This window comes from Onychostruthus taczanowskii, unplaced genomic scaffold (assembly GCF_017590055.1).
Source record: "Onychostruthus taczanowskii isolate IOZ18803 unplaced genomic scaffold, ASM1759005v1 scaffold3, whole genome shotgun sequence".
Taxonomy (NCBI): domain Eukaryota; kingdom Metazoa; phylum Chordata; class Aves; order Passeriformes; family Passeridae; genus Onychostruthus; species Onychostruthus taczanowskii.
In genome coordinates, this window is record NW_024500349.1 from 14,125,933 (window position 1) to 14,143,552 (window position 17,620).

At 42.8% G+C, this 17,620-nt stretch overlaps 1 protein-coding gene across 1 annotated transcript; it reads left to right on the forward strand.

The window, feature by feature from the left end:
- Positions 1-7,506: 7,506 nt before the first annotated feature.
- On the forward strand, positions 7,507-16,451 carry KLF6 (Kruppel like factor 6). The gene is made up of 4 exons (XM_041408411.1): positions 7,507-7,986; positions 10,871-11,444; positions 13,187-13,310; positions 13,736-16,451. The coding sequence occupies exons 1-4, from the start codon at positions 7,885-7,887 to the stop codon at positions 13,785-13,787; spliced, it is 852 nt and encodes a 283-aa protein (XP_041264345.1). The 5' UTR covers positions 7,507-7,884; the 3' UTR covers positions 13,788-16,451.
- The last annotated feature ends 1,169 nt before the right edge of the window (positions 16,452-17,620 follow it).

A 17,620-nucleotide genomic window follows, 5' to 3' on the forward strand; every position in this document is an offset into this window, starting at 1 on the left:
CCAGGTGAAGATCACAGAGCACACACCACCAAAGAAGACAGGCAAGCTTAGCTGGGGAAGTCTTGAAGGAAGCTGCCTATCTCTTGGGGAAAGGAAAAAAGTATTCAGGAGGAAAAAGCTTTAAAAGGCTGTGAAATTGCCAGCAGGATACACAATGATCACCACAGATAAGAAGTAACCAGCTTGCAAATGTATGGGTATAAGGTTAACACTTTGGTTGTTATTCAAAAGCAAATGAAAGATGAGTTTATGATATCAAGCCTGGATTAGGACTCAGAAGAGCTGAGTTAATTTCTTGGCTCTGCCATAATCTCTCTTTTGGGCCAGAGCTTACATTTGGCATAGAATGAAGGAAGGAAGTAGTATCCTTTCTGTATAGTTAGGGAACTGAGACCCAGAGATAATACCAGCCAAGAATTCACAATGCTTTACTGGCATTTACGTTTCCCATAAATTTCTGTGTAGAGAAAAAAGACTGAGAGTTGAGAGGTACCTTTATGGGTCTGATCCTTCAGTTATGTGTGTGTTTCTGCTTATTTGTTACGGAATTCAGATAAAAAAATCCTTTCTCCCACACTTTGAACAAAGGGTGGGGTTTTTTGTTGCTTAGGTTTTTTGTTTGGGTTTTGTTTGGTTGGCTGGTTGGTGTTTTTTGTTTTGGTTTTTGGGGGCAGAGTTTTTTTTTTTTTTGTTTCTTTTTTTTTCTATCCAGGCTGTAATACAAAAATTCAGGAAAAATACTTTTTACACAGTCATTCAAACTTTTCTTATGACTTCAGAGTTTCATAATGAGGACCCAAGAAGCCTCCATGAATGCAAAAGTAACTAGCTATTATGTGTGTTTATATGTTATATATGCCCATTCATCTCAGATACGTACAGAGTAAGTATTTTCATTTTATTTTCGCTGTCATCTTAGTGCACAATAGTAGTAATGACAGCAGTGTGAGTGTATTGACGGGGGCTTACACAGCAAACAGCAATTTCCCTGAATTCCTACATGCCAGGCTGAGCTCTGGCACTGACTGGGACTAAACCCTCTGCACTTCAGTGGAAACTCAGGGTTACTTCATCACAGTCACTTTGCTTTTCACTTCCTTTTCCCTGTTGATGTCCCAAAGCTACCAGAGTTACTCTGATGTGAATGAGATCTGAATCCTGACCATTGGCAACAGTTACAGAAAACAGGAAACGGGGTATTTCAAATAACAATAGGTGGGAACAGTGAGTAAAGGTTCACTATGTGGTAACGGTGCTGACTCTTTAATGACTGTGTTTATTTCCTTGTGTCCCAAAGAAGGCCACAGTTCATTTTGCTCTCAAATATGGATGTATGGACATGTGTATATCAGATCCTGTATCTAATTTTGCAGTTAATGGTGAGGGGGGTGAATCAGCACTGACTCCCACTTCTCATAAGGAGCAACACAATGAGATTGCTCTCCTGTGCCTGAAAAATCAAGTTGCCAGGGGCAGAAGGTTCATTCCATACCCTGTTGAGAGAAAAGCTCCCTATTGATACAGCAATAGACATCTTTTTCTCCCTCCCATTCACCACAGAAAGGAGTACTGTGACATAGAGAAACTCTTAACACCATTTACAAAACTTACAACCCATACAATGCCCTTCACGTGAAGTCAGAGCAGAGACGTAACAAGCTGGAAAAGCTATCCTGGCCATGTACTTCATTCCAAGCAAAGGTCTGCCGTTCTTGGCTGAGGCTTCCACACAACTCCTTGTCTAGTCTTGCCATGACTAATTCCCAGAAAAGGCAGTTTCACAACCACCCCAGCCAGCCAGCCCTGCGTCTAATTGGCATCACTGCTTAGAAATACTTCCTTGCATTCTCCTATGAAAGTTTGCAGCTACAGTCTAATTCTATGTACTTTTACTAAGCCTTACAAGCAGCTAGTGAGACAGCCCAGCTATTTTTAACAATCATTAGTCCTCCAGTCTCTCGCTTCACAAAATGACTGGTTCTTATTGGGTTCCTTTTCTCATAGCTTCCAAAATTGTTCTGAATTAAGTTTCCCAGCTTAATGCTCTGTTAAATAATGCTCACTAATTAGCAGCAGCAAAAACTAAAAACCAGTCATATGAAAATGAAAAAATGCCCAGTGACACAGGTGTTTAATTTTTTTTCTTAGCTCAAGCTGCTTTTTTAATCATTAATAATAGCAAATTCATAGTAAACTTCCTAAAAGCAACCAAGGAACTTGTCAGACAAGCCCCAGTTTTTCCAGTTTGCTACTTATGAGGCTGTTCACCCTAAACTCCATTTTTTGTAAGGATGCTTTGCAAAGAATGTGTGCTTTTCTTTGGACAGATTACTCATACTTACAAAGAAAGGTCTGGAAGGCTACCTTACCTTTTTTTTTTTTTTTTTTAATAATAGAAGATTTTTTACTTCATGGAAGATTTTGTGCACTGCTCAAAAAGCAGCCATCCTAAAGTTCAGATTTCACAAATGTGAAAATAGTAAACTTTTTGTAAGTTAAATTTTTATTTACCCTGTACAGAATGAGTGTTTTTAAATACTTTAGAAAACCATACATGATATTTTTTATATTAAAACCCATGAAACTCCCATTCAATTAGGACTTATAACTCCTATTACTAATACTCTTGTGTACTATTAAGCACGCTGCTAAACTGAGCCTCTTGTGGAAACAAGGTCTAATTCTGTCCTAATACAGTCACAGAAGAAAGAGCTGAAAAGTGAATGGATGTTTTGTTCATAAACACATCCAGCAGCTAAGGAAAGGCAGCAGGGAGGAAAAAAAGACCTATTTAAAACATAAAGACAACATGGGTACATGAGAAAACAGATTTAATAACCTGTTTGCAACTAGGTCACTACAGGATCGTCACTCGTAACTACAGCAGCGAGAGACAGAATCACCTTTCCAGTGCCAGTTATGGAAATGGAAAATGTAATTGCCTTCAAGGTGAGGCAATTAAGGACACTTAAGGAAGACATTCTTCAATACATCTGCCTGGAAAAGGATTGTCTGTTGACACCTTTTACTCTCATGCTCTTTCTGGGTGCTCATGGGACTCACAGACCAGTGCACTACCTTCTCATTGACTGTTTAGGCACCTCTAGGAGAACCAAAGTGAAAACAGGAGTTTAAAAGCATGTACTACAAGGCTCTGTAGCAGGTAAACTGTAGAAATTACATAGCTGTGGGTTCTGTCGGAAGAGAAAGAAAAAAACCCAAAAACCAACAAATCAGAATGACAAAAACCACACAACACACTGCCTCTGACTCAGCTGGGGGTCATTGATTCATGTTTTGTTCACATTAGCTAATGACAACCATTTCTTCCTCTCCATTCTGGTTAATTTTTTACCAGTAATTGTAGGAAAACATATCACCTCTTCTGTTTTCTGTCTACTAAACAAGTTCACATCACATTTACCTAAATTCTTCCTTACCGTATTTTTATTATTACATCTTTTAAATTAATTTACCTTTTTCTAGTTTTATGGTCTGAAATGTAAGCCATTAACTGTGCCAGAGTGACAGATCAGGAATCACCCCACTTGCTTGCCTACTCATTACAGTTCTATTTATACATCCTCAAAGAGCATTTACTTTATCTGTGGTAGAATCACATTGCATACTAGTTTTCGATTTAGCAACTTGCCACCTTGGAAGCAGATAGTTTCAAGTGGTGTTCTCTGCTATCTGACAACGCTTTCGTGCAATTGACACCCTCTCTCTTTTTATCCCAAATGAAGTCCATTCATCCTAATCAAACCAAAAGCTATTGATTCCTGCCCACTTCATCTACCCTCCCTACATCTGGCTCTACGTGAACCATTTTCAGGAAGTTTTGTCCTCCTCTTACTTTCAGCACTGAATACAATGCAGACCAACTTGATGTGTCCTCTAAAAATTGCATGAATATTCTAAGAACAGAACAGGTGCTCCCCCTGCCTCATGTGGAGCTCAGCCCACCTGGAAAACACCGTCTGTCACCTGCTACTTAGTAGAGCAGATTTTCCAGGAACAGTCTATCATTCCTGACAAAAGTGGTTACTACAGAGAAGTGGTGGGGTATGTAATGTGGCAATACAGCTTTTCAGAAATTAATGAAGCAAAAGGGTGGAAAAAAAAAAAAAAAAAGCACACAGGGCTTTTTTTCCTGCACATATTTGTAAAATAGCAGCCTTAAAGTGGTAAATTGGCTGCTTCTAAATTGTGGACAGTCCTACTAAAAAGCCATTGTAAAACTTCACAGGCAAAGCTCTGACATTTGGAGATATCCTATTTAATCTATACCAATTTTTGCTACTTTTTAAAGTGGTATTGATCATAAACAGCTAAAAACACAGGGAACATTTACAGAATTGGAAGTATGTGACTACCTCTATGTAATCAAGGGCATCCACCATGAATTAAGTGCATGGCAGTGACAAGAAAATTATCCAAGGCACTTGGTAATTGTGTTCCTTCCTAACTCACTAGCAGTGAGTACACACAGTCAGTACACACGCTTCACATACATAAATGAAGAGGCCTCTGCTCTAAATCAGGGTCTTTGTCCTTCGTTGGCACATCTAAATAAAGTTGTGTAGTCCCAGAGGACTGACTGATTTTGCTCTGGATTTTTTAAAGTTAGAACATGTTTTCTTTTAAGGTTTTCAAGGTAAATTCCATCCTGGCTCATGACTGAAAAAATCCCAGTAGTATAAAATGGATATTTGAAACTTAACTGCTTTGTATAGCTTGAAGTCATTAGGGACTAAATTATATCTTCAAGTATCTTTACTAGCTCATTCTTTCATTTTCTTTCATTTTGGGGCCTATTAAAATTTGTCCTAATGTTTATTATCCTCCACAGACTACAATAAATTCCCTTCAACTCACACGCCATCCCTTCGTTCCACATGGCTGCTGTTAGTGCCAGTAGTTTCCCTTCAGCTTGTGTTCCACAGAACTGTCTCCTAAACCACAGCATGTTTTTGACTCACCATTTCATTTTAATTCCTTATTAAACACATACTGGGTAAAAACGCTTTGTTCTCTTCACTCTGTTTTCTTACCCATTCTTTCTTATCTGGGTTTGGCCTTTAGTTCTATTCTTGCTTTTTGATACCTGAAACTAAAATTTCTCAATACAATCACAATCTAGAATTCATCCAGAGACACATATGTCAATTTTCTTTTGTCCACTGGCAATTGTCTAATGAAAGCCAGCATTTAATCAGAATATAACTTAAAACAGTTTTTACTACACAATAGTCACATCTGTGCCATAGTTTTCTTTGATTCGGTTTATTTTTTCCTACAGGATTTTTCATCCCACTCAACCAATCACAGACTGAGAGCAGTGCAGAAAACCTTACTTATTAAAGAGGCATTTCATTTAAGGGCTTTTTCATTTCCATCAATATACATCTGCTGTTTCCAGTTGTCCTTCACTGGGAAATATTGCCCATACAAAATAAGATCATTATGCCTCAAACTCCACGTGGACAGAGCCAACCTCATCCAGCCTCTGACAAGACCAGATTTCTCTGACATGACACACAGCTAAAAAGGGGGCAAGTGTAAAATAGAGCAGATAGTTGCATTTACTGTCACTATGTTTGAAAATAAAATCTTGTCTAAACAGGGAGCTGGTCAGTTAAAAAAACACTAATGATTCCCAGAGTTATGTTACCAGGTTATATTTGACTGGAGCCCACACCGCATTTCAGGCCAAAAAATATTTTACCCCACAGAACTAAAAGTAGGCTCAAGTAAGGTGTATAATTCGTCTACTTAAGAGGGCCTTTCTTTTTTTTTTTTCCTTCTGCACTTTTCTTCAGAAAAAGGATCTCATTTTGGCCACAAGCAGACACAAAACTACCTGCACTATCTGTTGCCTGCAAGGCAATTTTGGATATATATTTACGTGTTTGGCCACGTGAAACCAAGCAAAAAATTACTGATTCAGCCAAGCGTGCATAATTATCTGGATTTAGATGTTTTGTGTTTTCAGCATGGCCTTGTTTTGCTAAACATAAAATAATGTTCTAATTGACCTTATACTTTTTTTTTTTTTCCATAGACACAGGAAAACCAACCATGAACACCAGCTGTTTGTTTAAGGAATCACCATATTAATAGTTTATGAGGGGCCCAGGGATGGAAAGTTAGACTGACATTTTCACACCTGCAGTCACTAGCTCACAAAAGAAATATACATTAAACACTCCAGCTATCATTTGTAGGCAATCAGCAACAGATACAGAGAACAGTGGAGAAATGGAAAGAGTAAGGCTGAGATTACAGTGGAAACATCAGCAGAAAATTAGAAGTCTTTAAAATAAAAAACGAAAAACACATTAGGACTGTTTGTTCCATGTACTGGACACTCCTTTGGAAAGCTAATGACCACAGTTTCTTAAATTATATTAAGACATTCATATCATTGACAAGTCTAGTCTTAAAAAAGCTGACACTCCATGAACACAAATAACTATCTGTGCTGAGGTGGAACTGGGAGAAGCAGTGTGGGATGGTGCTGGCCAGGAGCATCCGCTGCGTCATTCATCCCTGCAAAGCTCCGTCTCCGTGCGAAGCTCCAGGCCCACCACCCAGGTCTGCTTCGGGACCCATCTCCCTGCCCAAGGTGTCCTTGATGCCTCCCCAGCTGTCCCTCGGGGGACAAAGGACGGACAGAAACACCCAAACCCTCCTGCTCGCTGGAAAACACAGCACACGGGGCCTGCAGAGCCTGTGGGTGTTGCAGCGGAGCCTCGGGGGGAAGGGGCTGTGGGGGCCACGATTATGCCGGTCAGACGGGACACCTCTGAGCAGACCCGAGCGGGGGTCACGGTTACCTCGGCACGGGCCCGGGGGGTCACGGTTGCCCTGGTGAGCCGGGACAGCCCTGCACGGGCCCGGGGGGTCACGGTCACCCCCGGACAGACGGGACACCCCTGCTCATGCCGAGGGGCGTCACAGTTACCCCCGGACAGACGGACACGACGGGGCACCCCTGCTCAGGCCCGCGGGAACCACGGTCACTCCCGGACAGACGGGACAGCCCTGCCATGCCCGGGGGGGGGGGTCACGGTTGCCCCCGGACAGACGGACACGACAGGACGCCCCTGCTCAGGCCCGGCACAGCCCCGGCCCGGCTCCGCAGCGCCCCCCGCGGCCGCCGCCGGCAGCGCCGCGCTCGCCGCTCCCCTCCCCCGCGCGGCCGCTCCGCGCGCACACACCGCCCCTTCGGAAAAAAAAAAACCCTCAGCCTCTGCTTCCCCGCTTTATATACCCTGCTAAAAATAGCCTGCCGCCGGGCCGGCCAATCAGGAGGGGGCGAATTTCGAATCGGGCCAATGGCGGGAGCCGTCACGGCCGGGCTCGGTCACGCCAGGAGGAGCCGCGATGTCTGCCGCGCGGCGATTGGGCGGCTCTGACGTCATCGGCACGCGGGTCGCGGGGCGCGCGGCCGGGATTGGGCGGCGGCGGCGGGCGGCGCGCCGGGGTCCTCACGCTGAAGTTTTGCGGGGGGCTCCGCTCGCAGAGTCCGCGCCGTGTTTGCAAATATTGGGGCCGCTCCTGCGCCAGGTCCGCCGGCCGCGGGAGGGGGGACAGCCGCGCGCCCGCCCCGGGAGACGTCCTGCCCTGCTGTGCGATTAAACTTTGCATGAAACTTTGGGTCTTTTTTCCTCCCCGAGCTCCTCAAGGAATTAATATATATCTCTATCCGTACAATTTTATTTTTTTTTCTTTTTTTCATCTCTGGAGGAAGGGGGGGGGGGCTTGGAAACTGAGAGCAGAGGTTGACACCCCCCCGCACACACCCCGCAACCCCTGCACATAAAGGAGGCATCTGTATTTTTGGTAACCAGCACTGACTTTGTTGTTGCAACTTGAGACATGGATGTTCTCCCAATGTGCAGCATCTTCCAGGAACTCCAGATTGTGCACGACACGGGTTACTTCTCAGCCTTGCCGTCCCTGGAGGAATATTGGCAACAGGTAAACGAGGATGTCAATGTTGTTGTTGTTGTCGGGGATTTTTTTTAAAGCCGTATTAAAGGATAAACGGATTTAAGAAAGAAAAAGAAAAAAAAAAAAAAGAAAAAAAAATCAAGCCCAAGTGTCAGCGAGGAGTTTGGGGAGAATTCAGCACAAATGTGTAGAGATGTTTTGGAGCAGGTGTTTCGGCTTTGAGCAGACGGCTGTCTGGGGGGAACAGTCCCGAGGCGGATGGAAGGAGCTGCGCATCCCGTCTCTCCTTGTTTACCGCCGGCGCTGCCGGGGGCTGTCAGCGCCCGCGGCCGCTCCGCAGCCGCGCCGAGCCGCCGCTCGCTCCACACCGAGTCCTGGCAAAAGTTTTGCGCTTGTACCAGGTCCAGACTCCACAGCTGGGTCTTGTCATCCGAGCTCCCTGCCTTGGCCAAGGGCTGCTTTGCGCCCTGTGCTGTGGTTTATGTTTTTGGATTGTTTTTTTTTTTTTTTTTTTTTCTGCTGTTGTTTTTTTGTCTTGTTTCATTTTTTTCCCCCCTACAAATGTATACTGTTATTGTTTTTGTTTCTGGCGAAGACGGGGAAAAAGCCCTGCAGGAGTGTCGGTACACACTGTCTGTGTGTGTGCATGTGTATGTACATGTACAGAGCGTGGCTGTTCCAGCGCAGGGAGCTTTGTCGAGCCCGTGAGTTGTCAGTCATATGACAGCGATCCCCTTGCGCTAATTGCCGTGGCCGGGAAGGGAGAAGAACGGAGGCTTCTTCCCTTTAATGGACATATTTTTTTGCCCATTTTTTCCCCCCCCTTCCTGTCTTTACTGTGATGCGAGCAGCGGGATGGCCGGGTCTGACAGCCCCCGGGGCTCGGGGCAGCGGGGCCGGCGCTCCGCTCGCTGCCGGCGGGGGCTGCTCAGCCCGGTCACCGGATCCCGTACCTGCTGGCTTTGCAGAAGGACCAAGGAGCCTTTCCCAGAAGGTTGAAATGCAAAGTGTTACAACCTTCACATGCCTACTAATTGTATGCAATGACTTTTTTTTTTTTTTCCCCCCTCTCCCTCCCCCCGCTCCCCTTTCAGAGCGGCAGCTCCATAGTACGTGATTGAAATGGAGCTAAGTAGTTTCCTTCAGGCATTCGGGCTCTTGGCGAAGCGCCAGCCCTCGTTCCCAGTAGCCTTCAGAGGCATTTAAACTCGGAGAGCTTCACTCTGCTCCCCATTACTAATCTATCTAATGAGGAATTTAAATTAGCCGGGAATATGAAAGTTTAACAAGATCTTAATAAATGCTTTTTTTGCTTGTTTTCACGGAAAAGCAAAGAAAGCACTATTGTGCTGTCCCTGTAAAAACCCTTCTTGTTTTTTTTTTTTTTTTTTTTTTTAAAGCATTGCAACCCAGTTCCCTAATTATAGACAAATACATAAATACCGTGTGCAACAGTGGGTTTGGTTTTGGGGGTTGTTTGTGGTTCTGATTTTTCTGTCCAATTTTTGCCTACACTCGGAGCCTGACCAGAGCATGTGACCCAGTTTACTGGAGCAGTGCTGGGGGAGAAAGGAGGCTGCTCCCATGGCGGCTCTGCTCATGGGCAGATGGAAAGGGGCTCTGAGGGGAATGTGTGGCATTTGGGACCGGGTTTTGCTACCGGGCTTGGAAAAGATGATCTTGCTAAAATAAGTAGTGTTTGGTTTGGAAACTTGCTGTGTCCGTTTTCTGTGTAAAGCTTCCATATGGATCATTTCCTATAGTGGAAAGAATAATCCCGAAACATCAGCTTGTTGCCATAACAGTTCACGTTCCTTTTTTTCCTTTTTTTTTTCTGTTCTCTGAAAGATGGCTAGAAAGTCAGCAGGGTGAAATGAAATTGAAACCCACGGTTTCACCCATTTAGGATGGTTTTGTTTTTTGTTTTGTTTTCTGTCATGGAGTCACGGGAATGTGGTTGGGGGGAAGTTGTCCATGTACTGTTACATGTACATTTGCAGAGTACTTTCTTGGCAGATGGTCATGGTTTTAAAAGGAAGTCTCCTTTGGCATTGCGTGAAAGAAAGAGATGACTCATACAGTTGCACTCTTGGCCAGTAGATAAAGTTCTTGTTCATTGTGGGACTCCCAGCAGGACCTCAGAGTAATTTCCCATTTCGCATCCTATAGAACAGGACATTTCTATTCTGGAACTTTTTTCCTTCCCTCTCCTCTGTTGTTGAAGTTCTCCGTGTTCCTCTGAACACGCATGGGAGCAGTTTGAGTTATGTGGTGTGCATGCCAGTGCGCTTGGAAATGACATTCTTTGAAAATCGAGTGTGCTGTGTTCTCATGCACAGGAAATGGGAGGATGTCTGCTGCTCCATTGATGTCCCCAAAAGACAGGCCAGCAGCTCCACAGCCATGCTGAAATGTGGCTTTGTTTTCTGACACAGGGTTTGGGTTTTAGCTGGGTGTCAGAGCACATTGTATTCAGTTGGGTCTTTTCAGCATCGTGTTTGTGTGAGAGAGATACGAAACAACTTGAAATTTGTTAAGGTGCAAGAGCAAAGTGTAGTTTAATGTTGTGGTTCTCTACGGTCCTTTTCAACATCAGCCTGCTGAAAACACAGATTTTATGATGAGAGTGATGATAATTTAACTGAGTCATTAGAATGCTATTTTGGAAACCAAAGCTGACTTGCACCTTCAGCTGTGTGTTTGAACTCTTGCCCAGGTCTCGAAAACTGATTTCTTTTCATCATAACAGTCACCTAGTTACGGCTTGAGGAGCCTTTAATTTGTTTTGAACCTAGAAACCTCAAATCGAACATACTACATTCCTGCATGCCTTTTGAAGTGTAAAATAATTTGGTTTATTTTTAAGCAGGCCTGTAACTTTTCTCTATTTTTTTCCTTCTGTTTCACCTAGACATGTTTGGAGCTGGAACGGTATCTTCAGAGTGAACCCTGTTATGTTTCTGCATCTGAAATCAAATTTGATAGCCAAGAGGATCTCTGGACCAAAATTATTCTGGCACGTGAGAAAAAGGAGGAATCTGAACTGAAGAACACATGTGTCCCAAAAGAGGACAATCTTGCTAGTCAGAACTTAGAGACCAACAGTTTGAATTCTGACGTGAGCAGCGAATCTTCAGACAGCTCTGAGGAGCTCTCACCCACAACAAAGTTTACCTCTGACCCTATAAGTGATGTTTTAGCCAGTTCAGGAAACTTGAGTTCATCTGTCACTTCCACTCCCCCTTCGTCTCCTGAGCTGAGCAAGGAGCCTTCTTCCCAGATATGGAATTGTACGCCGGGTGAATTGCATTCACCAGGGAAAATCCGTACCGGTACCACTGGAAAGACTGCAGAAAAAGGTACACCCTCCAACGGTGACACCTCGCCCGATGGCAGGAGGCGTGTTCACAGGTGTCATTTTAACGGTTGCAGGAAAGTTTACACCAAAAGTTCACATCTGAAAGCACATCAGCGCACTCATACAGGTTAGTAACCCTCTGCTTATTAAGACCTGGCAACTGCTGTAGGGAATACCCCGTGGTGGTGGTGGTGTCACAGCATTACTCAATCAATTGGGTGGTAGCCCAATTTTGGAGAGATGATGTAATAGTAGCAGAGGCTTACCAGCATGGACGACATCACTTCCTCGTTCTCTTCATGAGCCAGGGCACTTGCTGGTGCATTAGGCTGCTGTCACAGCAAATAGGAGCCACTTGTCTAAGCAGGCAGCAGCTGGGAAGCTGCAGCAGCACGTGGTCTTCAGGAGCAAAGGTCCAGCCAAAATAGGTGTCAGGTCTTTGTTGATGATTATTTTTAAAGCAAAAGTGAGCTAGGACTTTTTTTTGCTAATATTAAAAAAAGGAATGTATATCTAAAAATCAGTCAGATCACTAAATATTGTAAGAATTTGGTTTTATGCTTCAGTCCACATTGGGTCTACTTTATCAGACATACCAAAGCCTTGATTATATTAAGTATAGCTATATTTGTAACTCATTTAACACTTATGCGTGCCATTGTTATCAGCAAAAAATCTTGGAAAGCCACAGTGTGTTGTTGTCCTTCTGACACATCTGCCCAGTTGGACTTAAATTTACTGGACTTAAATGGATCTGTATAATTTGATCCCAAATTACTGAGCAACAGCATTTTATTTTTATGAAACCTGAACTAAAAATAACAATCCTCTGTGTTACTGGGAAAGAAAGTGAGGAAGATAGACACTTCAGGGCTTTTATAAATATTTTATGGTTGAGGTGGCGTGCTGATGTGCTTGTTTGAGCATTGTTATTTGACGTCTCTTTATGGCAACAGTTAGATATGTAGAGCTGTGCCTTGGCTCGGTAGTCATGGCTTAATGGGAGGAACTGGCGTGGTGTTCTTGATGTACCAATCCAAACACCTATACGGATGGCTGGCTTTTTAATTTTTTCCCCCTAAGATGTGGGAAAGGGAAGTTAGGGAGAAGATTCTGTTTTGACTCATGAGCTCAACATTTTGTGGCTTTTATGGGAAGTCTGAGCAAGCTTGGATGCTTCCATTGTCATGCAGAAGTCAGATAAAACAGGATTATTTCAAAAGAAAAAAACCAATTTCCCCTGAAACCGTGGTTGTTGAGCAGACATAAATAGCTGTCAGGCTCAGAAGTATTGCAGAACTGGTGCTCTGGTGCTGTCTGGTTGAGAACGTTCCTGTGAATGGAAGTGGTATTTCTTGAATGCTGAAATAGCAATGTTCAAAGTGGTATGCAGGCTCTTCCAAGAATAAGTGGCTCAGCAGAAAGGAGGTTGCATGTTATGCAGATGAGTGAGTGACAGAGGACTTTGATGCAATACAGTAGCCTAATTGCATTTTGGAGCCTAGCTGTGCTGTCTTTAATCACCTTTGTGAGGTGAATGGTACCTGTTTGGGAGTAAGCCTTCCATTACGGATGAACAGGAATGGTAGAGGGCTGGATTCCTTTGTTTCCTGGGAGCCTGTTTAATCACTTTTTTTATTATTATTATTTTTTGCGAGAATGAGATTACTTGATGTGCTGTTGCAGCAAGACAAGTAGGAATCATGTGGATGAATTCTGTGAGCCTTCTTTGCTTGCATGTTCTGAAGCATTCAGATAGGTTAAATAAAATCGTGTGTCTTTGGAGGAGTGAAGGAGGTTTACACAGAAAATGATAGCACCTGTCTTTGAATGAAGTCATGACTAACATGTAATCTGCTTTCTTTGTAGGGGAAAAGCCTTACAGATGTTCATGGGAAGGGTGTGAGTGGCGTTTTGCAAGAAGTGATGAATTAACCAGACACTTCAGAAAGCACACTGGTGCCAAGCCTTTTAAATGTAGTCACTGTGACAGGTATGTGGTTGAAATGCACCCTTTTAAATAGTTATTTTTAATTCTTGTTGGAAAGCCAGTCTGGGCTGCTTTTTGCTTGTGTAGGAATTATTTGGGAACACAACCGTGTCTGGTAGTTTTAAGGAACTATTGCATATTTAGGCTAGAAAAACCCTTCCATTTTACTAGTCGTTGGGAGGTGGTTTGTAGCCTGATCTTGCAGGTGAATGTTGAGAAGTCTGCAGTGTTACCACCCATCTGCAGAGCTCCCGGGTGCCCACAGACACCTTTAGTACCCCCGTGTATCCCGGGAATGCCAAGTCCCTCCTCCACCAGCTGTGTTTTGGAGCAGCAGAGCAAGGGGAGGTGCCTCAGCCCCGCGTGCGCGTCGCGTGTCGCGTTCTGGCGGCCGCGGGCTAACGCGCAGCCTCGCTCTTGCCTTGCAGGTGTTTTTCCAGGTCTGACCACCTGGCCCTTCACATGAAGAGACACCTCTGAATGGGTCAAGAGGTGAATCCTGCGGGCTAAGAGGCGTCAAGGTTGAAGAGCCTTGAGCGGAGGGATGCGTGTTCCAGCCAAAGCATGCCATTTTGCACCCTACCCAGTTGCCTCCAGGACCTCACTTCCTTGAAGGTCTTTTGAGGGCTAATAAGTCATGTAAGAACGGCATAGCAACCGCGGTGCGTGATGTTTGGGGTTTCCTGGACTCATACACTGGTATCTAACCTTCTGAGTGGCTCCTAAGCCTTTGCCGTGAGCATGTGCACTGAGAATGTTAATGATTGGGCGACTGTATGCGATGAGGATCTCTTGATGACTGTATGCTGAGGCACATTTTTTTTCTTGTGGTTGTTTTATAACTGTAAGAGAAAAAAAATAGTCTGAATGTCTTGTATGTGAGGAATATCTCGTGAGATGGGACGACCACCAATCATTTCCAAGGGGTGGGGGGAGGGGTGTCTGCACCTTTTTAGAGGGAAAACCTGAGAGGGGGAAAGGGGGGAATAAAAAGAGTCAGGATGCCAGAATGGAAATGGGGAACCTCCCTGTTCCTGTGTGAGAGGAGCTTTAGGTGTCTGGTGCAGCTATTAAACGTGCAATGTGTCAAGTAGCTTGTTTTACTTGCTACAGAGCTCATTTGTAATCCATTGTATAAGCTGTGTATTTACAAATGTAACACAACTATAACTTTTCATTATAATACAAAGGTTATTGCATGGTTCTGGGGAACTATATGCTTTTCCATTCTTTAATCAGGACTGCAGTTTTGATTCCAGTTAAGAGCAGCTAAAATACAATTGGTCTAATGTTACATAATGTATGGAACATGAATAATTTTTTTGTTGGGTGGATAAAACCACTATTGGTTAGAAACTGATTTTTCTCATGCAGCTAATTTTTCTCTTATTTATGCCTTGAGGACTAACTTCTGGTTTTCTAGCTGTTAATGCACTGTTGACCTTAATAATGGTGCCTTATGCAAGTGACCTTCTCTTGCAGGGGGTCTTATACAGGGGTATGGGTGATGCATGCTTTATTAAGGCTCTCTTTTCACCTGGCATTGTACTGTATCAAATGTATAATATGAGGGGAAAAAAAGGTTACTTCCAGGGTCCTCCTTCACAAAGACAAATATAGAGAAAAGTCATTCATGTCAGTACAGTATTTGTTTAACTTAGACAATTTGACTGTGTTACAGTATAATGCATATGCCAATTGAATACCTGACCAGTTCTGCCACCTTGAGACTTTTTTTATATTGACCTTGCACAACAACTGTGTATATACACACCCCAACTGTACTTAATATGTCAAGTTTTCATACATATTAAAGATACAGAAGTATTAAAAGATGTATTTGCTTAAAAGGCACAAGTTTCACATCTATATATCTAGCTATCTGTTGGTCATACAGAAAGAAACTATATTACTTTTTTTTTAAAAGTGGGCAGAAAAATAATTGTGTATGTATATTTGTGTGTACAGTCTGTGTATGTGTGTATATATATAGATAATATATAAATATTTTTTTTAAAAGGAAATGAATTAGAACACATAGCTAGAAAATGCCACAGCCCATCAAAATATTCCCTCTTCCCCCTTCCTCCCTGCAATATGGTCATTAAGGAGACAAAGAAACGAAAGATACAGTTGATGAAAATCTAGCATTTTTAGAGGCTTTACCTTTAGCTTAATGGTATGCTAAAGGCTTTGTTGGCATTCAGTCCTTCTCAGACTGCTGACTGTGTTTTGTAGTTATTAGGTTGTCTGGAATAGCGTATCTGTGGCCATTTAAGAATGATATGAACCGAATTTTGGCATGCTAAAAGAATATTAGCTGTGTGCAGAAGAAGTACACTCGGGTTTTGGCCTTCCAGCTTACTGGAGGACCTGTGAGTGAGCTAGTCGTTGTGGTGGTTAAGCTCTAATTTTACATAGTTCAGCTAAAATAAAGACTGTTTTTTCCCTAGAGTAGGAATAGTCTGTCCAAAACCAGTTTTGTTTTGTTTTTTTTTTTAAACCAGCTCACTACAGTTGATGCAATGAAACATGTGACCTGTTTCTTTTACTATTAATTATCAGTCTTGCTTACTCTGCTAATATTTTGGTATATCTTCCTGGAAATGTATGTAGATAAGTGGTTTAAAAAAAGTATATGCAAGTGATCTGGTTCTATGGAACACACAGGCTTAAATCATTCTCATTTCATTTTTGGTTTAAATTGCCTGAAAATGCACTTTTTTTTTTTTCTTCCCCCAAACAGAAAAAAATTTTCCAGAAAATGAATTTCTATTTACAATTGGGCTTTGTTGTATTTTTAACTCCTTGTTTGCATTGTCCTTGGCTTAGCCGTAATTCTTATAAACAAGAAATTAAAAAAAAAATTAAAAACAAACAACCAACCCCAAACAAAACAAAACAAAACAAAACAAAACAAAAAAAAAAAAAAAAAAAAAAAAAAAAAAAAAAAAAAAAAAAAAAAAAAAACCAAACCAAACTTGCACTGGCTTGTCTCAATTGTGAAATACCATCAGACTTGTGTGGATGGGGTGGGGCTGTGTGCCATATGTCAAATGCCTGTAATTTTCTTAATAAACAAGTACATTTTGTTCAGGTGATAACTGAGCCTCAATCAAGCTGAAAAATAAAAAAAATAAAACATTTTTGCTTGAAATTTAAGAAGAAAAAGTTTCTATTAGTGAAATTTCTTTTTTTGTTTTTGAAGCACCCTGTTATCTAAAGAATCTCTTTGTAAGATTTTTGTAAAAATTTTGTTTTACAAGATTTTATTTGAAATTGTTTTTTGCAAGATTGTTATATTTCTGTATGAATGTATTTTTTATTGGAATAACATAAAAAGAAATTCTTATCAGCATCACGTGTCTGTTTCAGTCTTTCTTCTCTCCAAGCCCTACACACCAAACAATGTCAAGTACTATGTTGCTGCTTTGTTTTGAGTCACACCTGGCCATGGGTGCAAATACCTTTGGGTCAGGTCACTTTGTGGAAGAAAAACCCTGTTGGAAAAATAGTTTTGGCAGTAGAAACTAGGAGTTCTTCCATATCTGAAAGGCTGCTCTTGACTCATCGTTTGCCTCAGCGGAATAAATAGTTAATGTGATTGTTACTGCAAGACTGCACCTTCATTTCAAATCGTTTGTTCTGGAGAGGTGAATGCTCATGGGATGAGATTGGCGTGTGGGAAAGGAGGTTCAGTGGGCATTCAGAGGGAAGGACAAAGCCACAAGGGTGGTGGCTGGGCTGGAGGCACCTGCCCTTGACAGCTGCTGCTGGATGCGGGCCTTGGAGCTGCCTGGTCCATGGGGAAGCAAGCCCAAAAGCTTGGGGTGCAGCGGTGGGAAGGAGTTTGGAAGGGACTGCATGAGACACACCTGCTGCAGACACACATCTGGGGCTGCTCTGGGGCTGCCCTGACCCACATGCTGGTGGTGACCTTCAACCTGGCAAACAGAAACCTCTCTGAACCACATTCCTTCAGAGCAATGGCTCTTCAAAGCATGCCTGGCATGCACCCTGGCTCGAGACCCATGCAGAACTTGCTTGATGTTTTTCCTTGTGGCTGCTGCTTCACTCACACTGCTGTTAAAAGTCCCGCAAACATCCAGTAAAAACAGTGATAAAATGGCAAAGTTGTATGCTGAGAAACTGTCTTTGAGCATATGAATTCAGTTTGTGTTAACATAATGGATTTAGATGATTTAGAAATGGTCTAAAATGATGCAAAAGAGCTGAGACAATAAATAGAGATTGAGGCAGAAGAAATGTGGAAAAGGGACCCTTGGCACCTTCCCCAGTTATCCCTGCAGTGG

Bases quoted from the DNA above. Each gene is read 5' to 3' on its own strand.
- KLF6 (XM_041408411.1), top strand. From the start codon at position 7,885: ATGGATGTTCTCCCAATGTGCAGCATCTTCCAGGAACTCCAGATTGTG. The intron at 7,987-10,870 runs GTAAACGAGGAT...TGTTTCACCTAG, and splicing joins TGGAGGAATATTGGCAACAG to ACATGTTTGGAGCTGGAACG. The intron at 11,445-13,186 runs GTTAGTAACCCT...CTTTCTTTGTAG, and splicing joins ACATCAGCGCACTCATACAG to GGGAAAAGCCTTACAGATGT.